This window comes from Pteropus medius, unplaced genomic scaffold, assembly GCF_902729225.1.
Source record: "Pteropus medius unplaced genomic scaffold, Ma_sr-lr_union100, whole genome shotgun sequence".
In the NCBI taxonomy this organism is placed as follows: Eukaryota; Metazoa; Chordata; class Mammalia; order Chiroptera; family Pteropodidae; genus Pteropus; species Pteropus medius.
The window spans coordinates 2,633,007-2,656,709 of record NW_024344374.1 but is presented as its reverse complement, the minus strand read 5'-3'; the positions used below and the strand labels follow the sequence as shown (position 1 = coordinate 2,656,709).

At 39.3% G+C, this 23,703-nt stretch overlaps 1 protein-coding gene across 13 annotated transcripts in view; it reads right to left on the bottom strand.

The window, feature by feature from the left end:
- Positions 1-2,773: 2,773 nt before the first annotated feature.
- Positions 2,774-23,703, bottom strand: part of ZNF462 (zinc finger protein 462) — a 128,641-nt gene continuing 107,711 nt past the window's right edge. For 10 of the 13 annotated variants that reach the window (XM_039870637.1, XM_039870638.1, XM_039870636.1 and 7 more), the window contains 3 exons: positions 11,057-11,189; positions 6,645-6,768; positions 2,774-5,530 (listed from right to left, as the gene is read on the bottom strand). In XM_039870637.1, coding sequence (XP_039726571.1) covers positions 5,323-5,530; positions 6,645-6,768; positions 11,057-11,189 — 465 coding nt within the window. In that variant the 3' untranslated portion in view covers positions 2,774-5,322. Of the gene's footprint in view, positions 5,531-6,191; positions 6,336-6,644; positions 6,769-11,056; positions 11,190-23,703 lie in introns of those variants that run through there. The other 3 variants (XR_005654488.1, XR_005654489.1, XM_039870643.1) reach the window with 3 other exon arrangements.

Here is a 23,703-nt window from a genome sequence, read left to right as displayed (position 1 = left end):
TTTTCATCAGCAAAGCCAATTGCTCTATTGTGCCCTGGATCCCAGCATGAGTTTTGCTTGTCAGTGACCCTGCCGCTGCCATGGCTTCTTCCGTCAGTGTAGCAAACACGTCTAAATCACTCATATTCTAAAAGTGTTGCCTCCACCCTGCCTCTCGAGCTACCCTCCCCCCACCCTCGCCTGCTTGCTTTTGCATCTCGACACAGTCGTCTTACCCCACTTGTCACACTTCTCCACCGTCATCATGGCCAGTTCTGGCTTCTGCTTCCCCCAGCACTCTGCAGCTGGTCACCACTGATGTCTAATTTTCAGACCCAGTGGACCTCCCGTCCATTTCCTGTTCACCTCTGGGCAAGAGAGCAGCACAGTGGCCAAAGTGATCTCTTGAGAGGAAGCGCTGGTGTTCATGTCTGATGTGTCTTCAGAGAGAGAGCCTAGAGTTTCAAAGGCATTTTGCATCTACCAAACTGCATATTTTTACTTATTTAAAAAAGCCATCTCAAGCTCCGAAAGAAAATGAACACTGATGCCAAATCAGATCACTAACACTTGGTATCAACAGGAATATATTTGAATTTTAAAAGGCTAGCTGCATCTGACAGCAATGTGTCTCAGCTACTTAAAGTCTGAGTAGGAGTGAGGTCGTGGGGAAAAGAAGTCTTTAATAAATGTTTATGAAGGCATGGGACAAGTGATAAGAAGGGTGACCATCCATCTCATGTGACATGTAGGAAGTCAGGGAAGGCTTCACATCAAAAGTGATATTTAGGCCGAGTCTTAAAGGGCAGGTAATTTCCAGTGAAGAACAGAAGTTCAACACTGAAAGCAGAGGGAACAGCATGTGAAGGGCAGGGCGTTTGGAAAAGAACAGACATTTTCAAGCAATGATGAACACAGTACTTCAAAGCATCTTATGGTCCCTTATGATTGAGCGCTGTCCCCTATCACACCCCTGGCCCTGGAATATGGATAGCTGCAAGGAAAGAGCGTATCTCATAGTAATTTTTGTTAAGCTTAGGGCGAAAGACACACCCTGTTGTATGAGGAACCAGTTTCTCACATGCCTCCCTAACTCAAATGTGTGCGTTGAGAACAGAGAAAACGCTTTCACAATCGAGATCATCTTTCTCCAGGGCTGTCAGCATCAGCACAGAGGTGGGAACAAAGCCTCACAATGGGAAGCTTGGAAGCAAGCCCCAACATTTTCACTGGTATTTCTCCATGTTGCATCTCTATCCTCACGATTCCTCAGGAGACAAGTACCATGTCTCTCATTACATGGTGATAAACACCAAACAGTTCTTCAAAAATATCTATTGAGAAGATGGGTAACGGAACCAGCATTCTTCACTTTCTAAAGAACAGAGGGTTTCTAGCTCCCCTACTGTTTCCAAAGGAACACTTCTAGGTTCCTGACTGTGGCAGAGGTTGCCAGTCCATGTGTCCTTCCTGGCCACATGGGTATACAAGACCACACACTTCCCAGCCATCTTGTGGGTAGGTTGAGCTATGTGAAGCAAGACACCAAGTGATGTGTGCTCCTTCCTGGATGTGTTATTCGAGTAGCTAGGCTACCTCCAAGCTCTCAGTAATGACTCTGGGATTCATTTGTTGAGATAGTAGCATCATTGGATGGAGGAGCTTGGATTCTTGAATCACCAGATGAAAGGGTACCCGCTCCCCTCCCCCACTGACACTCACTGGGAATTTGTGTAAGAATTAAACCTCTGTTGTTCTAAGGAGTTGCTTTTCTGCAGCCCTACCATGATTAATATATCAGCAAATTCTACTTCCTCTCCATAAAACAGAGTGGGAGTATGGATTAGACATGAACTCAGTAAAAAACAGTGCTCATTAAATATTTGATGGAAGCCAGGAGGGAATAGCTATGCTTTGCAAAACAAGTCTATGATGTTACTTTCTTGCAGTTCTGGAAAAGGCGTAGTATCTCTCCAGTATTTGATAATAAAAAAGTTACTAAGAATGTGATTCTTGATTATTTTTTGCCTTGCTTACTAGGAAGCTTAGTGACAGTATGTGGCTTCTGTATGGCCTCATGGAATGCATTTTGCCAATTTCCTACTATTATCGCTGCTACTCAGTCTTCATTTTGCCTTTGTTTTCTCTGTGTTTTATGCATTCTTGTAAGTAAAACTTTTCTTTGTGAAGGGGATAAAGAAAACGAGGAAAGGTGAGAACCAGATTTTTAGAATGATCCATGAGCCATTCATCTCCTAATGCTGAAGGTAGGCGCGTAAATCAGCTCTGAGTTTAACAATCAGTGCTGTTGATTTTAATTTACTCTTCTAGGTTTCATGACTATTAATTTTTCCTTTGATTTATAACAAGGTAGCTCAAAGAATAAGTTAATGATAATTACTGGTGCAGGATACACAGTAAGACAGTTTGAGGCAATGGTTGTGACTTGCAGTTAGTTTTAAATAACCGTGCTCATGGATTCAGGGTCCCCAGATCATGTTTAGTGACTGGCACTTTCTCCTTCTGAAGCTTCCTATGCCACTTTGATTCTCAATGTTGATGGAAAACATTCCCTCCATAAAATGCCCCCAGCTGGTGATAAATATCTGATGCAGAGATATTAACATTTAAAAATCCCAGCTCGCACCTTACCTTAATTTCACATTTGCGTTCCATATCCATGTAGACAGTGCCTTGAAGTATCTCATGTACACACATGGAAAGGCAATGCTATATTATTTCTACATTTATCTATAGTTATATCTATAAATGATCTACAATAGATGCACATAGACACATGTGAAAAAAATTCTTTATTAATTTCTCACATTTCATTACAAAATGTATGTTGCAAACAACTTGAATAACCTACTTGTGTGTTTTTTTGTTGTTTTTTAAACCCTTGGCTTCAAGAACTCAGGATCTCCCTATCTTTTATCGAGTATGGGAAACACTGATTATTGGAGTCAATAGGTTATCATTTTGCTATTTACTTTCTTCTCTCAAGCTCTGAAAAAAAATGTCCTCTGTATAAATTAAACAAAAAAATGCTGTAAATGCTATGTCATTACAGTCAACAGAATTATAATAATGCATCCAAAATGTGCGGCCACAAAATATCAGGTATATGTCTGAAAAAAGAAAAAAATGACATTCTAGCCTTGTTAAAAGGATAATGGTCCCATATTTTTATTAACAGGTTAGCAAAACAAAATCCAATGGATTACAATATTTACATGTTATTTGAAAAATAAAGTAGTGATAAAAGCATGTCACAATTATTTTCTTTTTTTTCCTTTTTCTTTCTTTCCTTTTTTTCTTTTTTTCTTTTTTGTTTGTTTGTTTTTTTGGTAACCATTACAAACACCCAATCCAGGTATGGAACTGTTTAATACATTTGAAATGAGGCCAATTAAAAACAAATATGGACACAAAATGAATCTTTAGATAGTTCACACTTTCCCCATTTTCTGGTTTCCACATGATGGCCCTCATCCCTAAAAAAAAAAAAATTAAATTAAAATAAATGCCCTACAAATAAAAATTCTTAACAGCAAGAAAATAAAAGAAGAACATGCTTTTCAAGTAAGCACTTATTCCACAAATGCAATATCTTTCCATGGATTTTATTTGAAGCTGTGTGGGACACTGTCATCTCAGCAATTCCCTTTCCCTTTCTTCCCTCCCCCTCCCCCAACCCTTCCAAGTAAAAAAAACCAAAACGTGAAAACCAAAGGACACACACACGCACTCACACACGCACACAAGAACACATACATCCAAGCACACACGCATACAGGCTTCTAACACCTAGGCTTCAAGGAAAGTTCTTTTCTACGTTTTGGAATGAAACCCTCTGTTCACAATCAGAACATATTATAAGTGTAGACTTAGATTTAGTCTAAGCTGCTCCCTCCTGAAAAAGCTAATATGGGGAAACAGAGCAGCTGGCAGCTAGATTTAAAAAAAAAAAGTAGTTCTCCAGGCTCCTTGTAGGATAGAAGTATTCTTGTCCATTCTCACCAAAGGGATGGGATCGCCTTTATCCCCCAAATTAAATGAGAACCCCCCCAAACACAATGCAAACAAAAAACAGAACACAGATTTTTAAATCACACACAAAAGCCAGCCCATCCTAACAGAAATTATTTGTGTGAGACGGATAATGTGTTAATTTGACAAGCAACAAAAGGGTGAAGAGGACTTCCTCATCTGGCCCACAAGCTGCATAGCTGTGCCAAAAAGTTTGGTTCTTTAGTTAAATAAAAGAAAAAGAAAAAGAAAGTTAACTTCTTTGTTATTTCCATGTTTAAAATAAAGACATTCCTATTCACAAAAAACTAAATCTCCCTTGCCCCCAAATTAAAACAACACACACGAAAAACAATTTATATGAAAAACTGAATTGTGCTGTGTTTGTAACACTCAAATTGATAGAAAATAAACATGTGGCAAACAAAACTCCACAGTCACCTTAAAATTAGCTCATATGAATCTACCAAATTCTAAATTATAGTTGAACACTAATAAACAGCTTACCTGGAATAAAGGATGACAATTCACAAACAGTTATCTAATAATTAAAGTCTGTTTCTTTTTTTTGTTTTGTTTTTTACTAAAATAATTAAAAAAATCACAGTATTTTAAGAAATAAAACCCACATGGGGATTTTAAGCACAATTTGTGTTCCTTTCTTTAAAACTCTTTTTTTTTTTCTCCATTCACCATCTTGCCCAGCAGTTCTCTCTACATTTAACCACAACGACGACAGGTAGTACTGACAAATGCAGAGAATTCCCTTGGTTAAGTTTGAGGTACTAGGAAACAGGTGACTGTTTTATGCAAAGCAGTTTTTTGTTTTGTTTTTGTTTTTTTTTTTTTGTTTTGTTTTTTCCCAAAGCGGCTGCAGTTAGGTCTTGAAAAAGCTTAAGGTATTAAAACTAGAAAAACGCACCAAAAGTTGTGCGTCAAAAAGTTGTTCCCCTAGGAAGTCTTCTGCTGTCACGGAGTTTGTTTCCACATGCTGTCCAAGACCACCACAGAGCACACCATGTGCATGGGGAGGTGCTTCCGTATTCCGCAACAAACGAAACTTCCATGATGAAGATCCGGAAGAAAAGATGTAGTGATGGAAAAGGAGCCACATATTCCAACCATTTAAATAACTTTAATTTACATACTCACTCACACAGGTACCAGTGCTTTGAAAATAGATTGTTCAGTCCTAAAAAAGCAGCTTTGTTCTGTCTTCTCTTTTCTGTCCCCAACTTTTCAGCCCAAGCTGGCCCTCCCACATTTTCATCATGGTTCAAGTAAGGTGTGATTAAGAATTTCACCAAACACTTATTCTTTTTTGGCCTCTGCATTCTCCAGGAGAGATTTGTCAGCAGCTACTACACAGATGGCTACTGTCTCATTCTTTAGGGAAAAGTCTATCCCGATTGCCTCATCATCTTCCTTTTCCTCTATAGAGGGCATCTTAATACTGTCCTCCACATTCTCTTTCAGGTGGATTTCTTCTCTGCTCACCTGCTTGGTGTCATTCAACGCCCTGGAAAAACATAGATGGTGGAGACAAACGAATATATATTTTTCCTAATTAAACAACAAAAGACTCATATCCTTATTTCCCTGATCCTAAAAAGGCCTTGGGGTTTTTTTGGAACAAACATCATGAATGTATGACTAAATCGTGAGTGATTTTTCCCTGCTACATGTTATGCTTAGGTCATGTATTTCTGGTATGTTATCAAAGACTGGAACCTACAAAAATATCCATTATTACACTATGTGGTGATGACATCATGCTTCGTTTCTAGATTAACATAACTGTTCTATGTTCCCTCTGCTACTGGGAACAGTGTAAGTCCTAAGTGGTAATAGCAAGAATTGTCTTATGCTCAAACTCATCAGTGGAACCCCAAAGCTGGGAGATTGGCTATATTTATTAAGACTAAAAGAATAACTCATGTATTAAAGACTTAATGGACAGGTCCAGAAACAAATCATGGAAACAAACAGAAGATGGAATCCATGCCTTGGGAAGCTTGGTTATGTTCTCTGAAGTTTAGACGCTTCAGTTTTCAGGGCCATTTGCTGCTGAAAGGAACAACTAGTAGGTTCTGTGTCTGGTAGACTAAGGGTGTCTTGTGGAGGGGATGATTTTATATTCAAGGATCTTATAAGTGTTTTACAGGTATGCTCCCACCTACCTGGGAGGCAGGCAGAAGCTGGCTCTGTCCCCGAGGCAGAGCACTGAAGGCACCAAGAGGTGCGTGGGAATGTTCAAGGCCACTCAGGGAATGAGTCATCAGAGGCAGGAACAGAAGCCAGATCTTTTGACCCCGGTCCACGCTCTATCAGAGAATGTCATGCTAATGAAAGCTGAAGGGACACTGGCTGGAGAAAGCGCGAAACTTCTACGCGAGGGCTTGAATGCGATTTATTATTCGTAAAGATGATTTTCATTTGACTTGGGTCTGGGTGACCATTTTAAAATCCAACAGAAAAGGAGAAACCTAGTTCCTGACAACTGCCTCTCCTCCCATGCCCAGGAATGTGACACAGAGGGGTCTGGGTATCGTCAGGGGAACCAAAAAAAAGAACCTGGTCTCTCTGCCACCTCACATCTTGGGCCGAGGCGTTCTTGGGATGGCTCGACTTACATGCCGTGTCTCAGCACGTGTCTTTCCCACTCGGAGCCCTGTGAAAATGCCCGTCCACAGAATTCACACGGAAAACGCTTCTCAGCGTTAAGAGCAGCCCCTCGCTCAGAAAATCTCATCAGATCTGTAAAGGGAAAGCAGAGTGTCACCTGTGCACCATGGGAGTAGGTAGAAGAGATAAGTCAATATTCATCAAGAAGCCTCTCTTTCCTTCACTTGAAAATCCATTTGTGGAAGCAATTTCCAGATCCTGTATTCTTTTTCCTACCTGGCTTTCCGCCTAAGGATAGTTCTTGAATGGCTCTCAAGCGGCCCCATTTCTCCTCCCCGTCCCAATTGCTTCTATCACAAGTAATCTGGATCTTTCCTGCCTGAAGAACCCCATTCCCACAGCGTCTCAGTATTTTTTTCTGTCGAGCCTCTCCCTTCTGGGATGTGGCACCAGTGCCTCACAGTTTGGCACATGTTCATTTTCTATCTGACACGGGTTTGTCTTTGTTCCCCCAAAAGAACAAAGGTCACTGAAAGCACCAGGCCGGGTTACACATAGTAGACCTCGTAGTTTTGACTCCTTCCGCGTGAGAATGCCTTCTTGATTCACGAATTGCGGTTATCTGTCATGGATATCATAATCAACACCTCACAGGGTGGCTATGGGCACTGAATGAGAGCTACAAGCAAAGAACCTAGCATGAATGTGAATCCTGGACAACAGGGAGGCTAGCGTGTGAAAGCTTGTCCTCAGCTAAGGAGGGAGCCTGGCCCGCTGCCTGGCATCTACTCCCGAATTGGTGGAATTTATGAATGTGGGGATATACAGACATTTTCTGGATGGGTCTGTTGTAAGCATCAAATATTGACTGTCGTCATTTGTCTCCTCCACGGCACTGGGCACATGTGAGAGGTCTGATAAACGTGGACTGGCTGGCTAATTGTTTACAGGCCATGCCTCCTCCTGGCAAACTCAAAGATGAGAGCTTCTATGGCCTTTGTGTGATTCTGAGTCCGAACCCCATATGTCTTTCATTATACCAGAGGGCCAAATTTTCCTGTGGGTTATAAACTGCAGGATGCAGACAGTTCTACAGCCACACTGCAAAGTGAGGGCAGTGCACAGGGAAACGTTGATCATCTCCACATATTTGATCACTCTGTGCCTGTCCATACGAGGTGTTACAGGAAGATGTCTCCTGGCTGAAATACTCCATCTAATAAAATACTCAGGATGACGTTAACAGGATAGGTATCTCTGTGCTGCCTTAATCTCCAGCACAAAAAGCTTTGTGAATGGGGCCAGTTTTAACAAAAGATGAAACATTTTCTCACAAATTAAGAAGATCACCACACAAGCCATTAAAAATAATTGCACAGACTATCTTCCTTGATTCTTTTCATTGGAAATGAGACAGCACCATCTGCTCTGCGCATTAATTCCTTAGCAGGGATTATCTTGGGCAAGAAATCAACAGAATGCCTTCCTGACTCCTCCCAGCTGCATAATGAGAGGGGGTGGGGAGGATTCTGCTTGGATTAATTTTGATTTTTTTCATGCCTGGTTTCTTCTCTTTCAAATTTTTCCGAGCTTTCTAGGCAGGATCCGCAGTGTGGCCACAGCCAGTCCTCTCTCCAGTTCTCGTGTTGGGAAAGGACGTTGGGAATGGGGTAACTACAAGGACGTGAGCCCCAGAACTGACTGTGCCTGATGAAAGTCTTCCATTGCCAACGAGGGGCATGCTCCTGGCACATTTGCTCCTTTACCCTTAGGAAACATGAAACCAGTCATCTATTCTTTCCAATGGCTCATGCTGTTTCATCCTCAAAGGAGGAGGCCAATCATTACCTGTCACACATCAAATAGCTCCCCATCAGCCCTGAGAGCTGCACTAAAGCCACCTCCCGCTCCCTACTCCTAGAAGACAGACCGTCTGGCAAAAACACCCTGAGGCTATTGTGTGTTGTCGCTTCTTGTTGGCAAGAATATACCTAGATGTTGGAAAATTGACTCAAACGAGATGAGACAAAGGAGGCTGCTCTTTCAAGGACTGGTGCGGGGGACGGGAAGGTGTAGGCTTATCATTCCTGTTCACATGACTAGAAGTTACTCATGTAAATCCCCCACCCTCCCAGACAGAAATGCATGCTTCTCTGCCCCAAGACTTGTTTTTCCTCCAGTGTGGTTATGGCTCACGAATGTGATGCAACTTTCCAGTCAAAGCAAGCCAGGTGACATCACGGTGCTCATGAGATGGGGGTGGCCATGTTGGCAAGCAAGGAAATTTGTCTGGTGCCCCACACATATAACTGTCATTTTCTTCTTCTAATTGTCTATGCTTTTATTGCGGAGGAGTCACAGGGGAGGGGAGGACTAAAGGGTTCTTGCCTCTGCAATGCTTATAACCTCTAACATCATGTGTGCTCAGCTTCAGAGATTAAAAAGTCATAGGAGCCAAGGAGGAATAATTTATTTCCTAAAGAGGAACAGCAGGGCACACTCTCTACCCTCTGTCAAAAGCACCTTCTTCCTCGGGTAGCAGCGCACAGACCTTAAAGAATTCATCACCAAGAACATATTTGTGAAATGTTAAAAGAAAAAAAAAAAGAAAGAAAATGAAAACCCATGCTTCTCGGATCGCAGCCATTTCCCTTATAGGAAATGGCCCCTGAAAGTTGTAACTTTAGAAGGACAATCATCCTATATGGTGAGGATGTTTCCTTTGTCCATTCATTTTCCAGGTTGGCCATGGGCGCGCTGATGCCCCTCGGCTTGCAGTCCCTGCTGTCGTCTTCGCTGGGGATTCAGGGGCCCGGCTTTGCACATCTGCAGTCTCCTGCTACGGTGTCACGGTGGGGTGGGGATGGGGGCAGGTCGGGGAAAAAGAACAGGGAGGACCTCAGAGGAAAAGGCCACCAAATTGGCTTTCGTAGGTTTGCAGGCCAACCGAGCAGGAAAAACAAAGATATTCTGCAAAAAGTGCACCTTAGGATGAGGCCCTAAGGGCCACTGAATTGACAGAACTCAGGGTCAGGTTTCCTTCAATGAACATTCCAGTGTCCAAAGGGCTGGGGAAATGGTATGTAGTGTAAAAGGGATCTTGCCCTTGGAGCCAAAAGACTAAATTCAACCTCTAATGGTTTTTGTTTTGGTTTGTTTTCACTTTGAATGAGCTCTTAAATTTTCTGAGCCTTTATTTCCCCATTTGTAAAAGTAATACCATCTACATTGCAGAGTTATCATTTATTAGGTGGTTACTATGTTTCAGGAACTGAGTCATGTCTTGTGTGTTATCTCATTTAATCTTTACACAACCCTAGGAGGTAGGTGATATTATTATTATTATTATTATTATTATTATTAATGAATATACAAGAGTTAAAATACTTTACCCAAAGTCATATAGCTAGTAAATAGCAGAAGTGGGAGCCTAATCCAGGCAGGCCAACTGCAGAACCCTCTACATTACATAAGATTGAAGAAAAAAGGTTATTTAGAAATGACCAACACTGGGCCTGGCATGTACTGTTATTCAACAATGGTTACTAACACCATTCTCCTCATCACTGAAATGACATTTATAACGTTTATGTCTCTCGTTTATGTTATTTGTGTGCTTTTGATAAATCTGCAATAACTAAAGTAACATAGCCCAACCTATATGTTTATATGCACCATATTGGGGTTGCCACAATATTCTATGTTGAACAATATAGAAAACCAACTATAGATCACATACGTGTATGCTTATTATAACTAAATACACTTTGAAAAAATTCATTTTGAAAATGATTACAGACTAAGAGGAAGCTGGAAAAACAGTACAAAAATTCCACGAGACCCTCTCCTGTGTCCTCTGTAAATATTCTAATGAAATGAAAGCTGTGGATCCCTTTCTTCTTCTTTACAAAGCAAAACCAGCAACAGGGATGTTAAGGAAAGGGCCCCACCAAAGACTTAGGGAGAAGGCTCAGGGCTCAAGTCCTCTGCAGCCTCCCCCTTGACCCCAGCAGTATATGCCCAGAAGGAGCAATTTTAAATAAGCGTTCAATTGGAAGTTCACTTGCATTCCTCAATAGCTTTACAGTGTCGTCCGTCTTGCCATCTGCCAGTCCTTATTTTAATGATTCCCTAGACACCAGTTTTCCTTATTAAAGACAAATCACTGCTATATATTATTTTTAATAAACAAATAGCTATAGTTAGAGAGAAAATGCCTGTTTTCCTTGGGAGTTTCTATAGCTGGTAATAATTTGCAAAGATATGGCCCCTGACGTGTTTCTTAAGTCAGTCTGTTCTGCTACTTAACTAAGAAGGATTGTTCCTTCTGTTACTCCTACAACAACCTCTGCTTCCCTTCTGTCTCCCCATGGACATGCTGGCTGCCATCTGGGCCTCCGAGGGCAGGGATGAGACCAACCTCTGTCATCAGCTTTGCTGCTCATTTCTTCTTCTTTGTCCTCGTCATCGCTGCTGGAGCTCTCCATCTTTTCCTTCATCTGTTCCAGCTGATCCAAGTTGACCCGTCCAACCAGCTCAAAGTTACGGCTTACCTGAAAAAGGCCCAAACGACGGAGGAATGAACCACAGACTGAACGGGGCTGCTCGCCCTTGCGGGGGAGATCTTGCCAACATGGCTTCCCTGTGACTGTGCTTTTGAAACCAGGACCAAACAAAAAGTGTTAACTAGGGCTGATTTTTGTTGTTAGAATAAAGTGGGAAACCAAACTTTTCTTCAAAATGTCATCCGATAGAAAAATTAAAATCCACATTAAGCAAACTCTGTAATGATGTTCTGTTTGGGGTTCTCCTATCCATGGTAGCACAACATTTACCTTGTTCGTGAATCTATTTTCAGAACCTCTTTCAGTGGCATGCATACAATTATCAGGAATGACAGGTTAGTGGAGGAATCAAGCGAACCAAATGACTCAAGCCAATAAACAACGGTGGGCTGCCCCTCTATGGAAGGCGCTATGCTCCCCCTCGTTGGGCTCCAGGAGAGAGAACCACAAAGATGAATGAGATCCTGTTCTGGCCTCAGAGGCTCACGGTATAGTTGAGGGAACACGGACATCGTTAATCAGATTCCGAGGCAGATTTCCATAGCTGCTACAGGAGAGAGTGTAATGAGAGCACAGGAGAGGAAAGAAGGAACTTGCAAGACAGTTCGAAAATATTCTCTGGGATCAGACTGGAACAAAGATTTGCTGAGCACCACTGAGTCCATATGCCTGGCAGATGGGAACATCATCATCAACTGTGACAAATGTGAGAGAGACTCGAGAGTATCAGGGCCAACAGACAGTCCTATGAAAAGGCTTAATATTGTCCCAAAAATGTCATGTAGAAGTTAAGCAGCATTTCAAAGGAGGAAGAACATTCAGGATAAAAGCTCTTTTAAAACAAGAGAAACAATACACAGTTAGAATACATATATTCTAACTATAATAATGAAGTTCATGAAATCAGTCACTTTGAAAACAACTCAGCATGAGGGTGGAACATGTCAGTGTGTCAGTCTCAATGCTAAACACTTGGGGAAGATGAGTTCTTGTGCTCGTGAAAAAAGTTTTAGAAGTTAATAGACTCAGGTGAGGAGGAGGAGGAAAAAGCCGTGTTCTGATCTTTATTTCTCCTTCCTCTCCTCGAAGAGTTCACAGTCACAGCCTCCAAAGCACCTCTGCTTGCAGCAGCTTCCCGACTAGGGACCTACCTACTGTGCCTCATGCCTGCAGACCTATATGAATCTTTACTTATTGTTATGGCATAAAAGCAAAAAGAGATGGCACAAGGAGCAGGAGCTCTGAGATCAGACGGACCTGAGGTCAAGTTCAGGGTTTGCCATTACCCAGACTCAGGGAGAGTTACTCAACATAAATGTCCTTATTTGTAAAAGACTTGAGTCAAGGTCAGCACAGTACTTGAAATACAATAGTTCTCCAGAATGTCTTTCCTTTCCCTTTTCTGGGAGTGTGGTGGGCTTTTCCAATTCTGGTTTTTGGAAACGTGTGTGATAAGCATCGTAAATGCATATGTATGAAGTTATGTTTAGCCACAAAGTCTACATTTTGATCAAATAGTATTTATGACCAATATCTGAATAAAAGTTTTCTAGGTTGCCAGTTTTTCAGGAAAAGGAGGCAAGATTACAGTTTGTCTAATTTGAAATATGTATAAAGAAACATCTTTTAAACGACCAGTACTTAAAAGGCAGTCTTTTCTGGCCGCCTTCTCCCACATCCCATCTCTGCCAAGGCATCTATAGGTGTGTGTAAGGGGCATGACGGATAGGCAGTTGCCAGGAAACAAAAATAATGAAACCAAGAAAGGCCAAAAAAGAATCTCCAAACATACTGTTTAATCCAGTAGTGTGTATTCATTCATTCATTCATTCATTCATTCACTCAACAAGGACTCCCTGAGGACCTGTTGTGTGCCAGGCCCTGTGCTAGGTATTGGAACTCCTGCTTCTCAAAGAACTCACAGTGACAGAGATCTGTCAACAAACTAAATGTTATTTTTTTTCTTTTTTTTCCTCTTTCTTTTCCCCTCACTGGAAAACTTGACATTTTGGACTCTGCAGAATTTTAGGAGTACAAGACATTCTCATAGTATGATGATCACTTGAGGCTGACCCAGGATTTAGTTGTTCTGAAGATTTCGAAAATCTTTGCTATGCAATTAAAAGACTTGAAAGTAAAAGCTAAAAGTTTTTGCTATGTAATTAGAAGAATTTCAAATAAAAACTCTTTATAGTGTTGGGTCCTTACCCTATTTTAAATCCTGAAGTCAGCAATCCAGTATTAATCTTAACACCAAAGGAAGACTCCTTGCTGTCTCTTACCTGGGTCCCCTCCCTCCTTCCTTGCGGTTTCCCACCATCCATTCTTGCTCCTCTTACATCTATTCACCAGTGCCCTCTGAGTGATTTTTAAAAAATATTTAAATCTGCCCATGTCAGTCTCTGCTTGCCCTGAGGATAAAATCTTCATTTTTACTGTGGTTTACGAGGCCAGCTATCATCTGATCCTGGCCCACCTTCTCCAGACTGACTCCCCTTTGCTCCCACCACCCTGAACTTACTGAGCTTCCTGGAATATGCCACGCTCTTGACGTTGTGCCTCTCTCCCTGTGCACATGCCTGAAATTCTCTCAAGTCTGCCTCCATGTAGTGACACCTCAGTCGTCCAGGCTTGCTTCAGTGTCACAGGGGGACCTTCTCTAAACTCCTCCTTGGTTACATACCCTTGCTCTGTGCTTCCACATCACCCTACGCTTCCCTTTTATAATTCATCCTACTCAGTAATTAATTACGGCCTGCACGCCACGCCTCCCCCCCGCCTTGAACTGGAGAGTCCATGAGGACACTCTGCATGTGACTCACAGCTGGGTCTCCACTGGCCAGTGCAGTGTCTAGATCAATGTGGGTGCTGTTTGCACCTCCTGGCTACTGGATGTCTTCATTTTAACTTAATATATTTTTCTTTCCTATAAACTTTCTCAAAGAAAATTTGGAAAATAGAAAAAAAAAACCTCATTTAAAATCCAACTACTTATACATAATAACTGTTAACAAGTTAGTATATTTCTGTATGGCTGTTTTCTATGCATAGATTATTTACATTGCTGTAATCATATGAAAACATATGTGAGTGTATCCTGCTTTTTAATGCCTTGCATGGCATAAATATCATTCTCTGTATAAGAATTATTTTTAATCGTTACATAATGTTTCATTAAGTGGATATATTATAGTTTACTTGACTGTTCCCATATGAGTTTACCTTTGGTTATTTCTGGCTTATTAAAAACGCAGTAATAAACCTTATTGTACATAAACCTTTCTTTCATGTTTAGTTTTAATTTTATAGGCTAAATTTCCAAACATGAAATTACAGGGTCAAAGTCAAAGAGTATAGACTTTATTGAAATTCCAACATGTCTAAGTTGGCTTCTAAAATGATCATAGGAGTTTCTTTCTAGACCTCGAGACTGGTGAGTATCTGATCAACTTTTTAATGATGCCGAGGACATACTGAAGGAAATTCACCTTTTTCTCTGGAAATGAGAATTTATTACCTTGTTTCCCCAAAGGCCCACAACACAGAGACAAAAAGTAAGGTTAAGAGTTTAAGATTTAAAACCTGGCTCCTCGCAGCCTTTGAAAGCAAGAGAAGCCACATATGATTTCGAAGGGTGAATTGTTCAAATATATAATCACTCTGACACTAAGATTTTATTCCAATTTTTATATCCTGTGATATTTATTTGGAAATGCCCCAAATCCAAAGTCCCCTGTGTATGCCACTAACCCGGAGTCATGGTGAAGACTGTTGTCCAATAAGAATGTGATATGAAATGCCATAGACTGGCAAATGCTTTTACATTTAAAGTCACCCCTGACGCGATGACCCTGCAAAGCCTTCCGGGCTCTCGCTTGATGTTCAAACTTCATAACTAACTACACCTGTCTTCTCGTTTGCTGGTTTTTAACCTTTCAGCAAAATGGTTTGGATCTGTCCCTAGCATATGAAAGAATTTCCATGTTTAAGGCTTATTCTAAGAGGAGAAGAGTTATATGACTTACAAATATTACCAAGCTGAACATGCATTTTCATATTTAGCAAGCCCGGTCTCACAGGAAAGACTTATTTAAACCTCCTTGTTAATGAAAAAATGCAATCGGATGCCCTTGTCTTGAGATTACTTAGCAGACAGTAGGTGGGAGAGACTGTGAATGAAGAAAAATCCACTTAACATTTCCAGATTTCCCCCTCCTACTTACTTAACATTTGTACCTTCAAAATGGGACACCCGGTCAGGATGTTCCCATCACCTAACAGTACATGTCCATGTTAAAAAGAAAGGCCAGAGTGAACTTCTTATTTCTAGAAAAAGTGACATCAGAGAGCATGGGAAAACTGCTTCTTACATCAGAAATGCCTATTTCTGTCACAGACTGAAAATGTGTAGTGAGGCAAAGATTTTAAAGGACTTATAGCAAAAGCTGGCAAAATTTTTCTGTAAAGGGCTAGGTAAGCAAATATTTTAGGCTTTCTGGACCACACAGCCTCTGTCACAACTACTCAGCTGCTGCTGTAGCTCGAACAAAAGAAGCTACAGATAGTATGGAAATGGATGGGCTTGGCCGTGTTGCAATGAAACAGTACTTATGAACACCGAGATTCAAATTTTATATAATTTCCCATGCCATGAAATATTACTCTTTTGATTTTCTTCGACCATTTAAAACTGTCAAAACCATTCTTAGCTGGCAGGCCATATAAAAATAGGCGATAGGCCAATTTGGTCCACGGGTCAGAGTTTGCCAACCTGCGACTTATGATATCAAGTGGTTTACCCAGCAGATCTTTGCCCATCTTTGAAAGTCAGAATGGGAATGAGGGAAAGATATCAGCCAAGCATCGTCTCTATAATTTCTTATAGGAAGATGGTCAAATGTATAGGTAAAAACTTTGAATTCTCAGATAAGAGCATTTCAATCAGAACTCTCATAAAAGCTTCTAGAAAAGATAGCTATTTGCTCTGTTCTTTTCTGCCCTCCTATTTTATAGATATTCTTCTCAAGCATTTAACATGCTGGGTTGTGACTCTTTGTTTAAACTTGTCTTGAATACTTGCTTATAAACTCTTCCAGGGTAGCAACTGTTTCTTATTTAGCTTTTTATGTTCAGTGCAGAGTATAAGGTCAGTCATGTAGTTGACACACAATAAATGTTATTTCAATTTACCAGTAACATAAAAACCCATGGGAGATCATAAAGCATAAAGAAATTCATAATATTGCCATAATATGTGCATTCCATGATATAAATCTTCTTGCTAATGAGAGAATAAAATTGTACATTTTCTGAAAGACTGTTTCAATTTTTACCAAATATCTACTATGTGCTAAAAAATCAATCCAGTAGTTTTTCTATCACGTAACTATTATGGACCATCATGCAAGATATGTTGTCTTCCATATTTATAGATGAAGAAAACAGAACAGAAAACAAGTCAGTAATAAAGCCATGATTAGAACTCACATCTTCAGATGATATAGCTCCAGTTTCCCCATTATAATGTAAATCATCTGAAGAAATGCAAAATTATTTACAAAATAAGTAAATATTATCCCTAATACACTGCCGAAACACAAGAAGGAAGAAAAAGTATTGTGACAATAATAAATAAAATTTATTATTTTATTAAACGATAATAAAATTTGATGGGATAGAGAAGAAGCTTTGGGAATTTTTCTTCAGACGAAAAAAACCTTTCCAAGAACAATAAGAGTAAAAGACAGTAAAGTACCCAGAAGGGTATGGAGCACAGAAGTCAAGGAATATATCTACCTTCTTTTGCAATCAGTGAAGACATGTTTCTGCCAGTCTTAACTTAGCAAAACAGACAAAAACAACTCATTTTGAGAATCTAAGCATAACTCCAGTCAGAAGTACTCAAGAAAGCCAAGTGAAAGGCATCATTAAGAAAGTCTAAGAACTTTGTTTTTGGCCAACTGTGCTGTTGCCAGTCTTCTGGACTGAAAACCCAGACGCAGAAATGCTGATGCTGCTGCCACATTTTGCTTATCTGAACGAACAGGATACTTAACATTTCCTACCTGAAAAGCAACTTAACTTAATGATTTTTTTTTTTTTTTAACAAACAGCTACTGGAGCCTTTATTGTATGCAGGGTACTATATTAGATTTTGGAAGAAACGAGGTAAATAATGTGGTTTCCGTTTTAAGAATGCTGCATCCAAAGTCAAGGCAGGGACTTGCTAAGAGTTAAGTGCAAGTTGAGGCAGCATGAAATATAAACGGTTTGATGGAGGAAGGAAAGTCCTACAGAAGCCCAGAAGCAGGAGCTATCAACTTTGACTGGAGAGGTTCGTGGATAGTTTCAAAGGTTGTAGGCACAGAACATCTTCAGACGCCTACTTGAAAAATTCATCTAAGGTCTGGCCAGGCACCTCTCTCTGTAAAATGGTCACACCTCTCGCTCATCTACTTCTAATTTCACTGTCTTCCAAAATACACAAAGAAACGGGTCTATGGTTAACAAATCAAGAAACAAGACTAACGTGAGGGGGAACGGAGGTGAAATGACATAATCTTCTAGAGAAATCCTTGGAGCTGATAAAGCTAAAGCTCCTAGTACTTAGTTCAGAAATTAAATGCAATCCAAAAAAATATGTGGCCAACTGTGTGTTTATGATCTGGCATAGGGGAAGATCCTTCTTTTATTTCTTCTCATTTTCTTTGCTGGAAACAAATGTTCTGTGTGACTTTTATGCCACTGTGGATTTCACCGGTCCAGAAAGCTGAACAACTTTATTGAAATAACTAAAATGTTGGTGATTCCTCCTGAGCTTAATGTTCCGCTGCTCTCCCCTAACCGGCAAAAAGAAAGAGATGGGAGTTCCTTAGAGTTCAGCCGCCTGAGGCTCCATTTGTATAAAAAATTAAAAACATTTCAAAGTAAATTAAATTAGTGAATGTGTACTGCCTGAATAGACTATCCTTCTAAATTTAATATACCGAACATGACAATTTTACGAGCAAACTAAGTTAGAGATAATATATTTTTATGTTCCTTAAACTAGCAAAGAGACTTCAGAACCATAAAGAACACTAACAAGGTATTGCATATACTTAAACTTTCTTTAAAAATGTGTGTGTGTGTGTTGTTGTGTGTGTGTGCTTTATGTGAGTGTAGATTTGTTTTTCATGACTTTAAGGTTCCTAGAAATGTTAAGTCCTGACTTTCACTGGCATTGCTAATAAATGGCACTACTGAGAAGTGATTTCATTGTGTGTGTGTGTGTGTGTGTGTAAGAGAGAGAGAAAGAGAGGGGGAGAGAGAGAGAGAAAAAGGGAGAGAGACAGAGAGAAGAGAGAGAGGAATGGAAGTCGAGAGAAAGGAATAATAAGATAGTCTATCTTTTAGAAAATCTAGTGAGATCAAAAAAAGGCAGGGAGTTGAAGGATGAAAAAAATAAAAATTTAAAGATCCTGCACCGTTTACTTTAGATTCCAAGAGATTTCAGGTGTTTCCTTGTCCACCAGCATAAAGATAAAGATCTAGTAAGACAAGATTCACTGTGTCACCTAAAAAAATGTGAGTGCCAATTGTCATCCCCTTTCTACTTTACCTTGGCTTTTGAGGATAAACATGACAGCATAAATCCAGCGCACTTGAGAATTTGGTTTTTAAAAGGAATGGTATATTTGACTTGAAGGACCCTGCTTGCTGCTACCAGTATTTTGTCCAGTCTCTTACATCTTTAGAGACAGTCCTGAGGTTTATAAGCTTTTGCAGGTGGAATTGAGAAGGCCAGTTTTGAATATCCAGTTCTGTTTAATAAAATCCTGACTGAAAATATATCCTACTATGTCTTTTAGTTTCTTCTATAGATTCATCCCACCACACAAAATCACCTAAAGCTATTCATGGAAGAATGTAAATGAGCAATGCGCTCAACATATAACTGGAGGAAGAAAAAAAGTAAACTTTAGCTTAGAACCAATTGCTAAGTCTATTGCGCCTTTTATTTTTCACAGTTTACACATTAAATTGGATCTTGAGCACCTTTTAGATCTATCTGTTCCCAATGTCAACTTTATAAGAAAAGACTGTAGGAAATTAACATTTATTGAGGACCTACTATGTGTCGGGTCCTTGGAGGTATACTTTACTAAAAATTCACCTATTTTATTTTTATTTATTTTAAAACTCGTCTATTTTGGTCTGCGGCCATGCTACCCTGAACACGCCCAATTCCGTCTGATCTAGAAAGCTAAGCAAGGTCAGACTTGGTGAGAACTTGGATGGGAGACCACCTAGGAAGATTGGGTGCTGTAGGCGGTAAAACAAACAAACAAACAAACGAAAATAAACAAACAAAAACTCATCTATTTTAAATAAACAGTTCTACGAATTTTAGTAAATATATGCATCTGTGCAACCCTCAACACAATCTAGTTTAAGAACCCTTCTATCACTCTCAGAAGTTCCCTCATACTCTGCAATAATCAATCCCTGCTCCCTATCTCCAGCCAAACCAACCTCTGATCTGCTTTCTCTCTACAGTTTTGCCTTTTCTAGAAATTTCATATAAATGGAATCATAAAGTACGTAGTCTTTTGTGTCTGCCTTCTGCCCACTTAACATGTTTTAAAGATTTGTCTATATTATTACATGTATTAGTAGCTCATTTCTTTTCATTGATAAGCAGCATTATTCCACCTTATGAATACATAGCACATTTTGTTTACCCATCAACTTTACGAGGGAGTAGACTTGCTGGATCACATGGTAAGTGTACGTTTACTTTTAGACAAATTGCCAAAATGCTTCAAAGTGGATCTGACATTTTATATTCCAGCCAGCACTGTATGAGATTTCCTGTTTCTCCACATCCTTGCTAACACTTTGGCACTATCGGTCTTCTTAATTTTAGGTATTCTAATAGGTGGGTAGTAACAATTTACTGTTGTTTTAATTTGCATTTCCCTAATGATGAGTCTCACTGAGGATCTTTTTATGTGATCATTTGCCATTTACATATCCCCTTGATAAAGTATCTATTCAAATCTTTTTCTCATTTTAAGTTGAATTGTTTATCTTATTATTGAGTTGTGAAAGTTCTTTATCTAGTTTAAAGTCCTTTGTTAGATAATTACTTTGCAAATATTTGCTTCAAATCTGTTGCTTCCCTTTTCATTTTTAATGTTGTCTGCTAAAAAGCAAAAATTTAATTCGATGACATCTCATTTACTGATTTTTAAAAAATGTCCACAGCTTTTATATTGTATCTAAGAAATTCTCCCTAACCTTAGGGAAGTTTTCTACTATTTTTCTAAAAGTTCTATACTTTTAGTTCATACATTGAGGTTTATGATCCATTTTGATTTAATTTTTGTGTTGAGACTACTGTAAGGGTCCATAATCATTATTTTGCATATGGAAGTCCAATTGTTCCAGCACTGTTTGTTGAAATACTATCTTTCTTTATTGCCTTAGCACCTGTGATGCAAATCAACTGACCACATATCTGAGGGTTTATTTCTGGACTTTTTCTTCTGCATCACGGATCTAGGCATCTATCCTTATGCCAATATTACACAAGCTTGGTTACTGTAGCTTCACAGTAAACTTCAAAGCAAGGAAGGGTGAGTCCTCAATTTAGTTCTTTTTCTACAATGTTTAGGCTATTCTAGGTCCTTTGCATTTCAACTTACATTTTAGTGTCAGTTTGTCAACTTTAACCAAAGAAAAAAGCCCATGAGATTTTGATAGAGGATTACACTGAATCTGTATATCAGTTTGAGAAGAATTACCAGTATTGAATCTTCATATCCATGAATATAGTATATACTGCATTCACTTAGTTATTTTATTTCTCTCAACAATATTCTGTCATTTTCAGTGTATAACTTTCACAGCTCTTGTGTTAAAATTTATTCTTAAATATTTTATTCTTTTTGATGTATTGTAAATGAAATAGATCTTTTTAAAATGTCATTTTCAGATTTTCCAATACTAATCTATAGAAATATAATTGATCTTATATCCTGCAGCTTTGCTAAACTCACTAATATTCTAGTAGCTTTTTTAGTAAATTATTTAGGACTTTCTACCTACAAAGATCACATTGTCTGTTAACAAAAACTGTTTTATTTCTTCTTTTCCAATTTTTATGCCTTAATTTCTTGTTCCTTCCTTATGGTCCTTGACTTTTGTATATAATTATTAACAAACTTGTCTTAAGTGCACTGTACATCGGCACTCCTATACCATTTTTATGAATGCTGACTTTGTATCTCCTTCACCCCGATGAATGACCATTTTTAACTAGTGCATGACGTCACTGCCTATCAGTCAAAAATTCTGTTTCAGCAGCACTGCTATCTTTGTTTATAAAATAGTGTCTGGATAATTATTTCAAAAATTCAAACTGCGTTTTGTACCCATCATTTAGAAAAGAAGGTGTAAAAAACGGGAAAAAGCAAGTGCCGCTATTGGTAATAAGCATGAGTCTCATAAACTTAGCAACTGAGACTGAGATGAAAATCATTAGGCATGTTGAAAGTGGCAGTTCTACAGCCTCAATTAGGTGCTCGTTGGACTTAATAAGCCGGTCAACCACGAGAAAGAGTAAAATTTAAAAAAAACAACATAACTTGGCATAGTGAAAAGTATAACATCAAAGACGTGTTTAAAATGCAAGGTATAATTAGTGATTTTATAGTTTAGGTCTTTAGGAACATAACTTCTTTTATGACGGCTACAACTGTTGTTTTACTTGAGCACAAATCAATTCACAAATAGGTTGAAGACCACAGTCAGTCTCAAAATGTGGGGAATACCAGGATTTCATTTAATCTTACAAAACCTTTGAGAAAAGTATAGCAATTCTCATTCAGAAATCAGAAAACAGACACAGAAATTTAACTTGCTGAAGTTACACAGTAAATGGTAGAGGCGAGATTCAAACCCAGGTCCATTTGGCTCCAAAAGCTCTAAACTGGGTCCCCAGTTTCCTGAGCAACCCACTTCCCTGATGCAAACCCAGAAGCCCCAACCTTCCCCTCTAGCTCAGGAAGCCTCTAGGTTTCTAACCTTCCCTGGATTTCCCCAGTGACTCACAAACTACTGTGCAACAATTTATCTTCCTGGTTTGCTTCATCCCAAAATACGAGCCTGAAGGCTTGAATATGATAATAAAAAGATCTGAGGTGGTCACGAAAATTAGATACAAGTATATAAAAGTAGAAAGCTTGGTGTGAAATGGATGAGTGCTTTACCTTTGAGTTTGGGGGAAGCAATGCTCAGGAAATTTGAATAAGAAAGGATATTAAAGTTTTTAAGTGAGGTAATTTAGGCTTTTCTTCTCTGCTTTCACTTTTGGGCAGACACGTTAGAAAATGAATGCATTCCAAAGCAGAAAAGCTACCATAAAATCATTAAATTGTGGATGGGTGATACAGCTCAGCCTTCTCTCTCAATACCTTGCAGAAAAATTCTAACCCTTGGGTGCAGATGATTCAAACTAAAATTTTATAACTTGGGTTTGTAAGGCTAAAAAAGAGGGCCTGTGTTTCTACTGCCAGGACACAGAGCAAAGGAAAAAGAAACAATATCAAAAGTGCTTTTCATTGTGCCTTACGTAAACACTCACTAGATGTTTGGGATCTGTCAGTTAATTAGAAAGCATTTCAACAGGCTCTTTTCATGAAACAAATCCAAATCATAGCGTGCCCTCCTGCACTCAGTAATACACAGAACCAGAAACTATCCATCTCAATTCCTGACGTGCCCAAAATAGGCCTTGTGAGAAATGAGGAAGCTGTCCTGGATGATTTTAACCTACAATCTGCAGACCTTGGGCAGAGAATTTTTTCATAAACCTTTTTACTTTATGTCTTGTACTAATCTGTTCTTTATCAATCCACTTCCTCAAATAAAACACATATTTTACAATCCTTATATTGCTTTGACAGGAATAGCGATGCCTTGGAAAATTATCATAGTTAGCAAAATATGGAAACAGCCTACACAACCGAGGGACTTGGTGGTATGGCCATCAGATAGAAGAGAAGCTGGCAACTATGGGTCCACAGCCTGTCACCTACGTTTGTAGACAAAGTTTTACTGGAACACAACCATGCCCATTCATTTATGTCTTGTCTGTGGTGGCTTTCTTGCTACAAGGGCAGTTAAGTAGTTGCCACTGAGACCATCTGGCCTGTAAAGTCTAAAATATTTTCTATCTGGCCCTTTACAGAGAGTTCGCCAACACTTGTGACAATGCATTTAAAATAATATGGAAAAACAAACCAAGTCATGTATAGTATAATCACAATTATGTAAAACAGAGGAAACTGGGCACAGAAGAGCCCAAAAATGTTAAGCAGCCGGAATTGGGTGGTAGCATTACGATTATGGGTGATTTTCCTTATCTCCATCTATGTGTTCCGATTTTCTAAAATGACCTTATGTGTCTTTTCTAATAGAAAAAAACTGAACCTCATTTTAAACATTATTTTAGTTC